This window comes from Tetrahymena thermophila, assembly GCF_000189635.1.
Source record: "Tetrahymena thermophila SB210 genomic scaffold scf_8254406, whole genome shotgun sequence".
Taxonomy (NCBI): Eukaryota; Ciliophora; class Oligohymenophorea; order Hymenostomatida; family Tetrahymenidae; genus Tetrahymena; species Tetrahymena thermophila.
The window spans coordinates 512280-529781 of record NW_002476188.1 but is presented as its reverse complement, the minus strand read 5'-3'; the positions used below and the strand labels follow the sequence as shown (position 1 = coordinate 529781).

General features: G+C 21.5%; 3 protein-coding genes across 3 annotated transcripts in view; 2 read left to right on the top strand and 1 right to left on the bottom strand. All coding sequences in view use genetic code 6, as the record gives it.

Annotated features, from left to right (window-relative positions):
• Positions 1 to 68, top strand: part of TTHERM_00245910 (tetratricopeptide repeat protein) — a gene marked incomplete at both ends in the record, with an annotated part of 3330 nt that extends 3262 nt beyond the window's left edge. The window contains one exon of the mRNA XM_001023819.3: positions 1 to 68. This exon is cut by the window's left edge and continues 1008 nt beyond it. Within this exon, the coding sequence (XP_001023819.3) occupies positions 1 to 68 (68 nt within the window).
• A 1236-nt stretch (positions 69 to 1304) lies between these two features.
• On the bottom strand, positions 1305 to 3638 carry TTHERM_00245900 (transmembrane protein, putative; the record flags this gene model as incomplete). Its single annotated transcript, XM_001023818.2, has 7 exons — positions 3490 to 3638; positions 3052 to 3350; positions 2606 to 2959; positions 2447 to 2544; positions 2236 to 2388; positions 1959 to 2183; positions 1305 to 1859 (listed from the first exon to the last, which is right to left on the bottom strand). The coding sequence occupies exons 1-7, from the start codon at positions 3564 to 3566 to the stop codon at positions 1305 to 1307; spliced, it is 1761 nt and encodes a 586-aa protein (XP_001023818.2). The 5' UTR covers positions 3567 to 3638.
• A 2503-nt stretch (positions 3639 to 6141) lies between these two features.
• TTHERM_00245890 (tetratricopeptide repeat protein) lies at positions 6142 to 16165 on the top strand (the record flags this gene model as incomplete). Its single annotated transcript, XM_001023817.2, has 10 exons — positions 6142 to 6254; positions 6393 to 6471; positions 6541 to 7161; positions 7444 to 7858; positions 7955 to 10173; positions 11140 to 11264; positions 11389 to 11715; positions 11859 to 14119; positions 14173 to 15788; positions 15845 to 16165. 10 exons carry the CDS (start codon positions 6142 to 6144, stop codon positions 16163 to 16165), a joined length of 8097 nt encoding a protein of 2698 aa, XP_001023817.2.
• Positions 16166 to 17502: the final 1337 nt, after the last annotated feature.

Below are 17502 nucleotides of genomic sequence, written 5' to 3'. Positions count from 1 at the left end.
TTAAATTCCTTAATTTTAAATTAAACCTTTAGAGAGCCGTTACCCTAATATATAACTTAATAATATGAAATTTATCTTTCAAAATAAGTTTAATACAAAAAATTAAATCTTATAAAAAGCCAATTAATAATTAAAGTATTTGAGATAGAATTTAAGATGCTTTGATTGTTAAGAAATAAAACAATAATAAAAAGATAAAAGATTAACTTAAATACAAAATAAAAATTTAACTTTCCACTTGGCAATAAGAAAAGCTTTAAATTTTTTCTTTTGTTAAGAAATAAACTATAGGTTAAGTTATTTAAAACTCTAAAAATTGAAATTTCAGTAAAATGATGCTAGGTTTTTTACTGAATGCATTAGATAAAAAAGGTAGGTAAGCTAAAAGTATATTATCTATTGCACTGATAAAATAAGTATTTTAAGAGACTCTCTTTTTGATGAATTAGTTTAATTTTTATTTTACTTTGATATAGTGATTATCATTTAAGCATAAAAAAAAGGTAATAATTTTCTTGAAACCTAAGCAAATTAAACTTTTTAGCACTTGCATAAAGACATTATTAAAGTTATATATTAACCAAAAAATATTTCAGTCTTTCTAAAATCATAAAGAGATAACATTAATCACTATAAATATCCCATTTATATTTAGCATTATTGATTATAAATTTATTGTTTGTCTTTTAACTTAATATAAAATTAAAAAATTTATTTTTCACAGTAAATTAATTATAAAAAATTATGGGTATAGTTTTTAAAAATAAGGTAGAAGATTTATTTTTATGTCATTAATAAGATTAAAAAGAGGTGTTGAAAATTAGTTTTTTGTAAAAAAAATAATTTTTTTATTTTTATAAGTGTAAAACATAATAAATTAGAAAGTTCACTAATGTATTTTCTTGTAAATTATTGTGTTATTTAAAATATCTTATGTTTTTAGTATTTTTTTTTTTATAAAATTTTGAGTTGAATGAAGTTGAGAAAAAATGATATTTTAGGAGAAAGCATTATTTATAATGATTAATTAACAGTATTAAGATATCGATCAAAGTTTAATTAAAAAATTATTATCAAAAAAAGAAAAAAAAGCAACAAATAACACTTAAATAATGATATAAATTAATACTAAAAAAAATTATTAATTTATTATTTAGCCTTTAAGCTTATTTATGAAGAGAATATTATTTAGTTAAATAAAATAATTTTTATTCTTTTTATTTATTTATTGCAGATGGTTTTAATTAGAAAAAATAATTAGAATTAAAGAATGAGTAATTATTTTTTATTTAGAATATATTTTCTCAATAGTAATTTTAACCTTATTAATCTGGTTAGACGAAGATTACTTGTTTAGCAGGTTAATTGTATTGCACTGGTTAAACGTATTGTTATTACTATTACATAGGCTAGGCGTATACTGGTTATTATTATATAGGCTATTACTAAATATAGCTAGGCTAATAAGTAACTGGTAAAGGAACAGGATAACCTTAATTAACACTAGGTTATACATTTTGCATTTGTATATTAGAATGTTAAGGCTATTATTGCATAGGGAATTAGTTTTAATTTTCAGGTTTCTAATTTTCAGAAAAATTAAATTTTTCAGATTCAGCATATGTATCAGGACTATTTTTAGAGCAGCATTTAGATATTAAAAACAAAAGTATGTCTAATAAGATGATAAGTCCAAGCACAATGAGGGAAATTAAATTATTTTTGTAAACTGAATCTTCTAATGAAGTTGAAAATGAAGATATTTATGAATTAAATGTGGAATCCATTGGTGCAGCATTTGCAACCTCAGAAATAATACTTTTTTTTTGAGCTGAGAGTATAAATACCCACAGGAGAAACTATTTATTTTATAAAATTTTATTAATTAATTTTTAAAAAAGTAGAATAAATTTCACAAAATATTTTTATTTAAAATAGATTTTAAATTAATTTATTACAGGAGTTTACAAAATTTTTGCTCCGTAAGATAGCGCCATTTTGATTTTTTTAATTTTAGCCTATCCATTGATGCAAGAAACATCTTTGCCCAGTAGACCTAGTAGTTCTAAAACATTTAGGATAATAGATACGATTAAGCAAACAAATATGTTGATAATCATTACAACTAGTTAAGCTTTATATAAATCATTTAAAGAGCTTGATGCTTCAACAAAATCTTTCATCTAAAAAAAATTTAAATTTATAAAAAAATTTTATAATAATAAATTATTTTACTAAATTTCTGTTTGTAATATTCCATGATAAATAGTTTCTTTGGAAAGTATAAAATTAAGAAGTTGAGCTTGGGATTTAAATTCCTGGATACTTAGTGAGAGTTGTATAATCAGTTGGATTCATATTTAGGATATAATATCTATTTTCGGGTATCTATTTATCAAATTTAATAAAATAAATAAATATGCGAGAATATTATAGTTGGTTTTACAGAGAATCCATTTTAGACAAATGTGGGATCATAAGTAGAGCATGATGTTCTATTGGATTTTGATAGGACATAATCTTATTATCCAGATGGTTTATTTTCTATTTTTACATAATAATTACTATTTTAATTTGGATGTAAATTTCAAAAATTGAATTTTACTCTAAGTATTTACGAATTGACAGACTCCTTCTCCTTGTGTTAGTCTAAATTCACTCAAAGGCTCTTTCGTAGCAGTTGTACCAAGATTATCATAATAAAGATAATTGCCGTTAGGAAGATTAGCTACTTAATATCCAATAAATCTAGAATCAGCTTTAGTTGAAGAAACTTATATATCATAAACCGGACAAGGATCAGTCAAAGCTACACAAAAAACACTTTTAGGATATGCTAAGTTACCACATAGCTTTCTACCTACACATTAAACTCCTTTCTACTAATCGGCAACCTTATAATATGCATATTAACTTGAGCCTCTTTTTATGCATACATTCATTTAGGTGTTTGCAGTTCCTTATAAATACATTAAGTTAAAGTTAATAAAATTTAACATTATATTTTTAGTGCAATAATAATAAAATCTAGTGATTTATTTTTTAAATTACCTTCAAAAAAGTTAAAAGGTTAGGCTTTAATACCTGAAGCGTTTACGCAGGCATGAATAATCATATTACCTGTGCATAAACCGCGATACATCTTCTTCTAAATTTTCCAGTCAGTTGTTTTAGTGCAGTCACAGCCATTGAACATGCCTTCCCAATTCCAATTAAACAAAGAACTGTAATCTGAGTCACAATTCTAAGTTGACTTGCTTTATACATCAACTATAGGAATTTACTATAAGTTAGTCACAATATTATCATAATACTAGCTTGTATCAGAAAACTTTGTAAAGGCAAAAATACTAATTTATAAAAATTTTATGATAAGGTTTTATTTATTTATTTATTTGTTTATTCATAAAGAAATGTATGTATTTTCTTTTTAACTTTAAGATTTAAATCTAAAACCAAAAATCAAAGTTTAAAGAATGATCAATATACCTTAGAATTAATGTGAATACCCCATAGAAAACCATAACTAACATATAAGCTATGGTACTTATCTTCTTTACCTGCATTTTTCTTGCTTTTTTACACTACTTTTATTGAGTTATCAAAATAATTTTTTTTTAATTAGTTAGTTAGTGTAAAGTTTAATTATTTATTAATTATTTATTATATTTGAGTAAACTTCATCAAGAATTTAAACTGAGCTAAAAATTTAGTTAATAAAATTACTTTAATTTAAATTGTTTAAAAATTTGAAATTCTCTATTACTAATAAAATATACGTTTAAGAGACCTCTTTTTTGAAAATAACTAAGTATAAATTCATTAAAAACATAGTTATTTTTTAAAAATATTTTCTTATTATTCTATGAATCTTTAGTTCGAACTAAAAAATTTGTATCTATGTATTTAATGTTTAAATTAAGAGATAAGTATGATAAAAAGTTTTTTTATTTTTAAATTAATCAGTACTCTATCTATATCATTGATAGATAGCAAATTACACGAAATAAAAATTACTACTAATTTAATTATCTATTTTCTTCATTTTTGAAACATAGACTTTGTTTGTCTGTCTATAATAAATAACTTTGTTTTCTCAGAATCATTACTCTATTTTAAGGTTTTGTCTACTTTAATAATTTTAAGTTGATTAACTTAATAGTTAAAAATAGACAAAATTAATAAAACTTTAAGGAATTAAGCCTTTATTTTAATTAATTAAAAAGTAATGAACTCCAAGAAAATGTCTTCATATCTTACTATAATTTTTAGATAATTCACTATATCTAATTTACTCTTACATAAATATATAAAATTTTTAATCTTTATGTTTGTTTGTTTGTTTACTAAAATGAACCATATTATGATTAATTATTTTACTTTTTTAAAATATAAAAGTTTTGCACTCAAACCTTGAAATTAAATATATATAATTATCATATTCCATTCAAAATTCAAAAAAAAGCAATAATCTAATTTTAAAAATTGGTTTATTTAACCTTTTGCATTTCATTTACTATGGAGCTTCATTAAAAATTAATAAATATATTTATTGGATAAATATCCCTTTGTGCTTTTTTTTTAAAATGTTATTTTAAAATCTAATAATTTTATTTGTAAAACTAATTTTCCTTATTTTCATACATTTTTTTACAAAAGTTTGCAATAATAAATGAAGATTTACTGAAAACGTATATTATTAATCTACAATAATTTAGTTAATCTAAAATTTAGATCACTTCACTTCATACTAAGCAATAGTAGCTTTTGCTAAAATAGTATTTGGATAGCTTTCAATTAATTTCATTAAAACCAATCCTTGTATTTTATAATTTCTATTTTAACATTTACTATTACCGTATTTCTTTGTTAATTCGAAAATAGAGATCTCATACATAACAAAGGAAAAAATATTTTCAAAGGCTTTCTCAGAAATGACAAAATTGATTACTATCTAGTGAATTCAAATTCTCATTATCCTTTATATAACTTAACCTAAAATTTTTGCTCATAAAAATAAAGATCCCTTTTTATTCTTCATTAAAGATTAAGAATAATCTTCTTTATCTTATTAGATTTTTCTTAACTTTAGTAATTTTTGACTTTGTAAAAATATAATTTTTAATATTAATCAAAAATATTAATGAAAGATCTGTTAATTATAAACATTAATAATTAAAGAGGAAAAGGGTCTAAGTAAATTTATAGATAGATTATACCATTACTAATTTCTTATAAAATTGTAAGATTTCTAATTTTTTGAAATTGATAATACTTATTTAATTAGGAATCTCATGGTAGATTAACTTTTTGCTTTTTTTTTGCCATTTTTTTTGTTTGATAATAAAAGCAAAAAAAATCTAACATATAAATGACAAAAAGTTTAGTCTTTACTTTGAAAGATAATGAAATAATTACTTAAACTATTTTTGCCAAGTTTTAAATTAAGAAAAAATTGATTGATTTGACTTTCAAATTATTTTTTAATAAATTAAATTTAAAAATTTTGATTTTTTTAATAATAAAACATTTATAAAATGTTTTTTTTTCAATTTAAAATATGTAATTTTCAGATTGCTTACAAAAAAATTTGAATAGAAAATAAACAGTTTAGAAATGAATTAAAGATTAAAATAAAACCTTGATAACTATTCAAAATATAATTGAAATTAAAATAAAAAATAAACTAATTGATTGAGTGATTGAATTGAATTGCATTAACTTTTTAGTAAAATTAAAATAATATAATTAAAGACCTTATTAATAAGCATAATCAATCTAATCAATATATTAGACAAACGGCAATTAAACTTTATCTAGAGTTTAAAAATTAGCAAACTTTAAGGTAGGTACAATAAAATGAAATGCATTAAGAAATTGTATATGCAAATTCTGGGTTTAATTTGTGTTCCAATATTATTGTAGGTTTTAGGAGTAATTTTTATTATCTATTTGAATATAGATAATTACATTTAAAACAAAAATAACATTATGCTGTTTCTTGAAAGTGAATATAGAGTAGTGACCTAATAAATAAACTATTTTAAAGCACGAGTGTTTTAAAATAACTTAAATGAGAATTCTCTACAAACTTACTTAATTTAGTAGTTTTGTATCAAGCTGTAAAGCAATAAAGTGATAATGAATTAACAATATGTAGCTCCATTAGCTAACATATTGAAATTAGAAGAAGGAATTGAAGATGATCATATAAAACAACTATATTTGAATAATCCTTTAACTATTTCTTACTGGTAATATTAATAAATATATTTTTCTTATAATTATTTTAGGAAAAAGACTATTCCAATGAATATTTTCTATTATAAAAGTCATTTTATTCAATTTTACATAAATTGCTATTTTATTCACCTAACTTCTACTTATATTAGGTTCTAAAGTAAAAAACTTGATATTGATAATTAGCTGACCTTTAATTAGTCAGAATTAATATATCTGACTTAATTAAGCGTATTGACGAAGCCTTTCTAAATAGAAAGAAATAAAACAGCTTATCAAACTAAATAAAATCTAATATAGGTCAGTTAACCTTTTTTCGCTTTAGAATACACAGATGAAGATTTTGAGCTCTCACCATAATTTATAATAATGTCTCCTTATTTGATTAAGTAAATACCTTAATCATTAAATGATCTAAATTGTTAAATAGATATCTAACAAAAGTTTGACTTAAATTGCTTTGAATGGTTTTAGTAGGCTAAAATTTAAGAAAACTACTTTTACTATTCTAAAGTTGATAATGATAGACTAAGTTAAACTCAGCAAACTGTAAAAAGTTTTTTTTCTTGCAAAAAGATATTTAGCAAATAACTTAATAGCACTAATAATAAAGAATAAAATGTAATCATGTGTTATTAAGTTTATTTAAATTTGAATGACAATATGTTTTAAATTATTTAAGGAGACATGAACATTTATAACATTTTGTATTTCCACATAAATAAAGAAGAAATTATAAACAATTATTCATAATATATCTGTTAGAATTAGCAAACTGAAGAATGTTTACAATAATAATCCTTTTAATAATAATTATCAATATTCGATTAGTCATTTAAAAATTTTCAAGAAGTAGCAATACAAAATATCTTTGATAATCAAAGTTATAAAAATGAGCAAAGTTACTAAGATGAGAGTATCGTAATGGAGTATATGCCTTTGTATTTAATTTATTAAGGTTTGAGTAATCAAAACAAAACTTTTAATAAATATTATCTATTTTTATTTTCTGATTTTTTTAAGGTTGATGAAGTAGAAATCCTAACAACAAATTCGTTAGTTTTAGTTAAACAACAATATCGAATATTAGCACTGGTATTCATCATTATTTTTAGCATCATTTTTATAACAATCTTTTATTACACGAGCTCAATTTATAATACAATAATAAATCCAATCAATTATTTGATTGATTTATTCAAGTAAATTCAAACTTAACCTGAAGATGTAAAAGAATTGATAATTATCGAAGATAAAATATTTGGTGATCTGAAAGCAGAAGATATTTTCGGATCGCGAGATACTCTTACCCTGTACGAATCTCTTAAAAATTTAATAAAAATGTTAAAGTATAGATAATAAAATATATTTTTAGAAAATTCATGCAAAACTTTACTTTCTATGAATATTTAAACTTAGTTTTTTAAGAGATTTACTAACTATCAAGAATTGGGCATATTATATAATAACATAGCTAATATTCACTTCTTTGAGTAGAGGTATCTTGAAGCTCTTGAAAACTACCAAAATTCAATAATATGTGCTAAAATATAATTGTAATATTATCAAGAAACAACTTCTAAAAAAAATCTTCATTCATATTATTAAACTAGCATAGGTATTATATTAATTAAAATCTTTATTTCAATAAATTTAAGATAGAATCTTATAATATGAATAATATATTTTAAAATGTTTTTAATAAATTAACTAGTTTGCTCAATAAAACCTAAAAGAAAGAGTGTAGCATCTCTTTTTGAAAATAAAAATCTTACCTTAGTAGAGAACTTGTTCAATAGAAAATATAATTACTATAAATGCCTACTTGCGTATTATGAAAAATAAGGTTTTAGTAATGTGCTTTGGGAAGAGCTTGAATAACTTTTAAATGAACTTGATAATTTAGGAAGTTTTTTAGAATTTAGTCATGGAAGAAATATATTTTTAGAATTAGAAATTTGCTTTATTAAATATTCGACAAACAATATCTAATAGGCAAAAATATAGCTAGAGAAAGTAAAAAAAGTACTTGAATTAAAAGAAGAATTGGATTTAATTTAGATAAGAAGCAAAGATTAAAATAATTTTGATCACGAAAGAGTCTATGCAACAAAGATTATTTAAAGATATTAAAAAGTGAAGAGAAAAAATATTGGCAATTAAATTGACTTTCCATCTGAATAGTAAAATTCTGATTTACAAAGTCAAATAAAAAGAAAAAAAAAATAATCATATTCAAAATTAGTAAAAAATTATAAGGAAGAAAGAGAAAACTATAATTAAATTCAATTTTTAAAATATTTTGCTAGCCAAAAAAAGGTTTCTCTTTAAAATATTAGTAATTTATCATAAAACACAATTAAACAAAATAAACAGTCAAATTTTTAAAAAATGAGTGATTCTAAAACAAAATAATAAATGGATTAAAAAATTCAAACTGTTAAAACTATTTAAAACAATTCAAAATAAGAAAATTAAAAATAATTTTCTTTTAACTTGCTTGTTTATCAAGAAAGGTAAAAGGCACAAAGTTAGTTTATAATCAATAATATTAATAAAGATCAAAAGATCGAAGAAGACACAAATTTACATAAAAAATAATTAAAGCCTTTAAATTACTCTTGTTTTAATAAATAAGTAGAAAATAAGGAAAGATTTTCATTTTAAGCTAGAATTAAAGAAGATTCGAAAGAAATTGAGAGCTGCCCAAAATATTCATTAACTTCTATTTAAAATATAGAGCCTAAAAATTAAGAAAAATAAATGATCTCTTAACATATAAAAAAGCTAATTAAATTTTAAAAAATATATAAAAAAGTGAGTTTTTTTAAAGATATTGATTAGAGATTAATACAAAATTATGATTATCCGTTTGAAATTATGAAATCTTACTATACAATTATAGAAAGTTAAATTTTAATGAAAGAAGGCTTCAATTACTAAGCAGCTAAAATGATTTCTAAATCTCTTAAAAATTCTACATGCTATCAAACACATCCAAAGTAAAAGCTGCTTAGATTTTTAAATAGCATTTTCAAACAAAATATGAACTTTGAATTCGAGCCTTTAAAGAAATAAATAAATGGATTTAATGAAATAACTATTTTTAAAATAAGCTTATTTGTTTTTTGTTAATAAGACATAAATAAATATATTTCTTATTAAATATGTCAAGAAATAATTGATTAAGTTATGACAAATTAAGAAGATTCTTTGGGTGTTTTAGCTTATTTGTAAGATATAAGTGATATCAGTTAATTAGATGAAATAATGCAAATTTTACCCCCTATTAAAAAATCAGAGATAAATAATAACAGAGAATTCGTTGAAGATAATCTCGTTTTATTACTTGATTTTTTACAAGAAAAAGAAATAAAATAACGTGAATAAACGAAATATAGCTATTTAGAAATTTTCAATCCCCCAATTCTAAAAAAAAATATAAGTAATTATTCGAAATACTCAGGTAGTCCTAAATCTATCTATAGCAACAGTCCACTTGCAATAAGCAGAAAACAATTTTAAAGTTTTGACTCCTCTTATGAGTAAAATGAAAAAAGATAAAGCTATGGTAATTTTTGTTAACTTAACAACACACCTTAAGATTGTACTGATGATGCTTGTTAAATTAGCAATTTACAAGAAAATATTTATTCAGAAAAATCGAAAAGCAATACATTGGAGAATTATCACAACTAAAGTATCTTTCTATAATCGAGCTTAGCAAGTTCATCAAAAAATACATAAAATAACAATAGCTATTTAGAAAGTAGATTCTCAGTTTCAAGCAAGGGAATGAGTCAGTAATATAATAACAGTAAATTTATGGCTTAAGATTCAATTTTGAATGAAAGCGATACTTAATTAACAGATGGAATATAGAGCTATTAAAATTAGAGTGAAAAGCAAATAACTGCCTAAATTTAAGAAAAGGTTAATTTAATCATTCATTTAGGTTTACGCAAAAGCATTCTCTTTCATTTATTTAATAATTAATTTTTAAATTATTAACTCTGTAAAAGACATTTATAATTCAACTAGCATGCTTCATAGCTAGAATAAAATAATTATAAGCAAGATTTTTTAAAATAATAAACATAGCCAATTAAAGTATAATTTTAGACAAACAAAATAATTTCTAATTTAAATTTTAACTAAATTTAAGAAACTAAATAATAAAAATAAGAAACTAGATAGGATGACTTTGCATAATAAAATAAGATATTTAGTAAAGTATTTAAAAAATTTATTATCTTATTGATAGATTAAGAAGGATTATAAGATAATCTTCTTTACAAAGAGCTCTGTACTTTATTAGAAAGTATTAATGTGGAACTACTCTTTTTATAAATGGGTGAAAGTTAATAATTCTAAGAATAGCCTACAATATCAAATTACTCAAACTGCTAATAGACTTTTATTCAATATTTCTATAGCTATGAAAAATTATTATAATATATTTTTAATTAAAGAGAATAAATATAGTAAAAATTTATTGCATAAAACGTAGAGTATTTTTAAACGGTTTTCTTTATGCTTTTTTGAGAGTAATTTTGCTTTTAAGCAAAATGCTTCATTTAATTATCATTTTTTTTTTATATCTTTTTGAAACCTTTATAAAATTTGAATTTACTTAAATTTAATCCTATTAAATTAGCGCTCATAATTATTTGCCAGAAATGCAAAAAGAATAGTAAGATATTAATCTATATTAATATATTTTGTAAAAATCCATAAATTTATTAATTCAAAGCACTTACTTTGTATTTTTTGTTAAATTGTAAATTTCAAACAGATAAGCAATTTTTACTGCACAAAAAATATAAAAAAAATAATAAAACAAACAAAAATTACGACACCAATCAACTATCATTTAATTATTATACTATATTTAATAAGAAAAGTAGTAATTAAAACCTGATTAACAACATAGTAAAAATATAAGCAGATAAGCAAAAGATTCTCACAAAACAGATAATCAGGTCTTATTAGCTATACAATTTTAGAACGTATAGCGAATAGCTGTAAACGTGATATCATAGCTACTTTCAGCTATTTAATATTTTTTTAAGAAAGCAGCATTTTAGTTAAAATGAAGATCTAAATAATGATATTTTGTTTAATTTTTTTTAACATTATAATGATAAGTAGTCCACCAATTGTAATGATACTTTTGTAATACAATATATTGAAAGACAAAGTTACAGAGCTTTCTCAAAGTGTATTTTAAACGCAAATTGAATTTTCAAAGAGTTTAAATAAAGCTTCATTTCTAAATCTTAACAATCAACTCTAAGAAATTTCAATTTAAGCTTATGTTTTAAGAAAGCAATTATTTAAGCTTTCTGATGACAAATACAATTATAACCTCAAATATGTTCCTCTTATGCTAAACTAAGAATTAATCTACTAAAATAAAGAAGACCCCATAAAAACTTAGATAGCTTTATAGAATGAATATTATGCATCAAATTGGTAAATAACCTGATTTTTTATAAATATATATTGATCAGTAAAATGATTGTTCTACTTTATTTTATTCATGAATAACAAATTTGTCTACTTTTTTATTCTTTTACCAAAAATCAATATTACTTTTTAAAAATGTAACAAAATAGGTATAGCGATTAAACTCTTATTTATAATGAATTAGATGGCTTGTCTTAAATAGAACTAGTAAGAAATGATAGGCTTAATTATATTTTGAGGGCTTATGTCCACTAATACTTAAACCAATAAAATTCTACATTAAATTTAGGTTACTAAATATTCGCATTTAATTCTAATGGTGTTTTTTTTTCTAATTATATGAACACTACCTTTAGTAACTAAGTTGATGATCCAAAATGTCCCAAAACAAAGTATCCCTTTAATACCCGTTGTCGTTTTTGGTACTTGGCTAGTAAGGAAAGTCCAGGATTGGTGGTTTATCCACCTTTACCTATATTAAGTTTTTATGGCTAACAATAACTAGTAAATTTGATATGCCAAAGAACTTTAGATAAATCTAAATAACTCTATGCTGTATTTTGTGATTATATGTTTGTAGATGATCTTAAAAAATTTTTTAGAGGCTATTAAAATATAAAGACTCACTAGATAATATTTGATCCTTAGTCTTTTGTGGCAATTTATGATTCTAGGCAAGACTTAGATATTTCTAAAACGACTAAGCTTTAAGATTTACTTTAAAAATCAATAGGACACTCTAAATAATTGAAGGAATTTTATAAGATGATTTAATAAAAATACTCTAATAGATAAATAAAAACAGAGAAACGATTAGACTTTACTGATACTATTACTTCTAATTAATTTCAATAAGAATACAACATTAAAGATGATCATGATAATAATTATTTAGTTATTTTTAATTTACTATTTACAGTGGAAAAATTAGACAGTGATGTTGATAATGATAATTAATCATACAATTCTACTTTTCCTAATAAATTTAATTACATTACAATATATATTTTGATGGATATACTATCTGAGAAAGAGCTAATGAGTTTTTCATAACAAATTCTAGACAAATTAAAGATAGTATTCATCCTGACAATCGTAATATTTGGATTATTGCTTATCGTAGTGGTTTGCATCATATTATAATATTCTATTATATTTTCACATATGATTGAGTATCCTATTGATCGACTAATTAAAATATTTAATAACATTCAACTTAATTTAGATGATATAAATGAATTTATAATAGCTTAAAATACACAGTTTTTAGACTAATAAAGTGAATTTTATAGTATCTTCTACTCTGAAGATACTAGATTGTTATATGAAAGCTTTACAAGTTTGGTTAAAATGCTTAGATATTCAGCACTAAATTTGCTCAAAGAAGATCCTAGCGAAAATTTACTAAATTTAAATTTGCAGATAAACTTTTTTGATAAGTTTTAAAATAAACGATCTTTAGGGATTTGCCACAATAATTTGGCAAATATTCACTTCTTGTAAGGAAGATATTTAGAAGCCTTAGATCATTATGAACGTTCTATAATTTATGCGTATGAAGAGCTTAATATTTATTAAGAAGATAACGGAAATTAATCAAAATCTTAATAACAAAGATTATCAAAATTCCTTAACTTGCAAAGACAAACCACTTAAACAAAAACCTCTCTAAATTAAAATTAGAAAAAAAAAGCTGATACAAGCTATAATCTTTCTTAAACGTAATAAGATTAAGGATTAAAAAGAAAGGATATGAATGAGATGCTTTAAAGTAGGATTGAAAAATAGGAACTGATAGAAAATTTATTTAATAGAAAATTTAATATGTTTAAGTGCTTAAATACTTATTATCAGTAAGAAATTAGTATACAAAAATAGCAAAATCCAAGCAACTAAAATATTTAATTTTGTTAAGATTTGTTTTATATAGAGGAGCTAATATCTTTAGCTAATGATCTTTTAAAGATATCTTCTAAGTTGCAAGATGAGAATCTGAGTAGAGAAATAATTCTAAGAATTTATATATTAGAATATTAATTAATTCTTAACGAGCTAAAGTAAGCAGAAATATAATATGATATTATTAAAAATTTGTTCGATAGAAAATATTTAGATGAACAAGATAACATATTTGCTTTGGAATAGTCAGTAAGAGGCTAAAGTTTTATTTAAGTCAGAAATAAGAATTAAAGTGCAATTTCCTAATATTCAGACAAGTGCCAATAAAATAGGGCAAGTCCACCTCTTTTAAAAAAAGAAACGAAACAAATTCCTTTTATAATACGTCAAAATAATATCATTAAAGAAACTACAAGCATTTTATTTAATAAATCTATTGATAAAAAATTATAAAATAATTAAATAGATCAAAAAATCTAGACCAGTAAAAATAGTGCCATAATCAAATTAAGTAAATCTTTAAATTAAAAAGTTTTTAAATATTAAAATATTTTTTAAAAATAGAAAATATTAATTTACCAAATTAAATTGATGAAAAAGAAACAGTTTAAAATAGCAGTATGAATTTAGAAAAAAAATTTAATAATATCAAAACTGAAGAAGATGATGAAAATTAGGAAATAAACTATATAAAAATCGATAAGGAATCAAAGACACAATTGGATGAGATAGGTTTGGAGATAAAAACAAGAAACTCAATACAATCAAATTAAAACTTACTAGCATAATTTTTTGTCAGAGGATAAAAAAATATTGCTACTCTTAATAGTCCTCAAAATACAAATGAAAAATCACCAAAAAATTTAAATATATATGAATTGAATACTTATAGAAAAGCTTCAGAAGATTTGCTTTTAGAGTAATAAGCAAATAACAAAAATGAATAATCACAATTTAATACATAAAGATTAACTCAAGTATTATTTTAAAATGTTGGTGAGAGTGTAGATAAAAACGAATCATACTCAAATTACAATACCTATAAAGATGATTGCTTAAACCTCCAAAAATAAGATTAATAAACAGGAAATATTTATAAAAATTTTTAATTAACGAATAAAAGAATATCATATGCAATCGACTCAAGTCCGAATACAAAACCTATCAAAAGGCTAACAACACAATAAGTTTCTAATTTCTAAAAAATTGTAAATAAGAGATTTTCTTAACAAATTGAATTAAAAAATTTGGCATATGATTTTAATTGTGATATTCTTTAAAGCTTTATGGCTATTGCTAAAGCTAAATTCTTACTAGCATAAGGAAAAACATATGAAGCAATAAATGTATTGACATAAAGTCTGGAAGATTAAAAATATTATTCCTACAAAGGAAAGTTCTAAGTACTTTAGTTAGTCTAAAGTATATTCGCAGAAAATAACTTACATAGCAAACAATTATATTCTATAATAGATAAATTTTAACAAAAAAGATTGTTTAAAATTGCAGTAGTAGTATGCTGCTCAAAACAAAAAAATAGAGAGATTTCACATTGGATAATTAATGAAATAATTTAAAATATCCTCTTATTTTAAGAAGATGGATTAGGAGTCATTAAATATAGATTTGGTGAATCACATTTCCAGCAACTATTTAAACTTTTTTGTAAGTCTTAAATATCATAAAATTATTAATTGATTTAGAATTAGTTATAAGAGATAATAAACTATAAGCAAGAAGACCAAAATAAGGAAGACATCTTAATAAAAACATGCAATTGTTTTTCCAGTACTTTTTCATTGAATAAAATTGATGATGAAGAGGATGAAAATCTAAAATGCCAAAATAACAATCAATATAACCACAATTCATTATAATTATACCTTGGGAATAAATTATAAGATAATATTTTCGATGCAAATTTCCAACCTTCAGACATTTAATAAAAATTATCTAAAAATATTTTAAATAGCACATGTCGAACTTGTAATATTTCAATAACTGAAAGACTCTATTAAAATAACTAGGAGTTAATGAAATAATTTTACTTTAATAAGTTATTTCATTTATGCATCAGAAACGCTGTGAATAATATATTTTTTAATAAAAGTGCAGAGCAAATTGAGTACAGCAAATTAAACCAAATTAAATAAAATAATTTAAATAAGAAAAAGACTAAAGTAAATTTTTTTATAAAAAATTATTATTTTTAAATATTTTTATAACTAATTAAAAGAAAAAAAACAAGTAAGACTTGCTTTGTGACTTTTCAATTTGTAAATATATAGTCTTAATAATAGATAAACCATACATAGATTTTGATGATTAATTTTAACATTTAAATTCATTTTTATAAGAAATGAGAATAAAATTACTTATTCTGCAATTAAATGATATTGAGTGCTAACAAGAAAAAACTAGTTTAGAATATCTTAAACATGATTAAAGGCTTCTAATAAAATAATTTTTTTCAGCAGATAAATTATTAAGGTATCTTTATGAATAAAGAATCAATAATAAATAACTTTAGGTAGACTATAATATAGAATTTTATTGATTTCCATTCAATTTCATTTATTAAGAATAAAAAATAATTTTATTTTATTTCATTAAAAAATGTGTTTAGTAATTTAATTTTATGGAATTCAATTTAAAGTATTGGTTAAATAAAATCTTTTCAAAAGTGTGCATCTTTTAATACTTTGTAATAATTTCTTGTTTGATAACCAATTTTAACACTTAAATTCAATAGAGAAAGAAAAATTAAATGTCTTCAATGAAATAATCATTTAAAATATTCTAAATTTATTTATTTTATTTCTGTAATTTAATTTATAAATGAGTTTAAAGTCTTAATAGTATGTGAATTTATAATAAATAATTTTAGGTAGACAATAAAAAAGAATTTAATTTATTTCCATACAATTTCATTTATTAAGAATAAAAAATAATTTTATTTTATTTCATTAAAAAATGTGTTTAGTAATTTAATTTTATGGAATTCAATTTAAAGTATTGGTCAAATAAAATCTTTTAAAATGTGTGCATCTTTTAATACTTTGTAATAATTAATTTCTTGTTTGATAACCAATTTTAAAACTTAAATTCAATAGAGAAAGAAAAATTTAATGCCTTCGATGAAATAATAATTTATAATATTCTAAATTTATTTATTTTATTTCTGTAATTTTATTTATAAATGAGTTTAAAGTCTTAATAGTATGTGAATTTATTTAAATTATTAATTTAATAAAGCGTTAAAAATTTTATACTTTTATCTACGCTTATTCATATTTAATCATTTAATAATCAATTCTAGCACTTAGATTGAGCAAAGGAAGAAAATAATGAATACATTAATAATTTGTATTGCTCATGAATTATTTATTTTATTCTGTATTTCAACTTATAAATATTTTTAGAATCTTAATTTTGCAGATTTAAACTATAAGCTTTATAATATTATTTTAAATTTTAAGTATCTTTTTATGCTTATTCACATTTTGTGGATAGATAGCCAATTTTTATCCTTAGATTGAATAGAGGAAGTAATTGAATACTTAAAATAAATTATTAATGATTTATATTGCTCATGAATTATTTATTTCGTTTCCTTTTGTTATTTTGTAAATTCCCTTTTCTTTACTTACTTACTTAATTAAGAAAAGAAAATGTGAGATTACTCTAAATTAAAACTTAAAAATGATGTTATTAAATTTTATATAAAATTTGCAAACCTTTAATTGATTATTATTTATAATTATTATTATTCAAGAGTTAGATTTTCATAATTTCGCTAGAGAGGAAAATTAAAAGAAAAAATTATTTTAATAGTTTTATTGAATTTAACAAGAGACATACAATTAAAACTTGAATTAAATTCATAAACAAAAT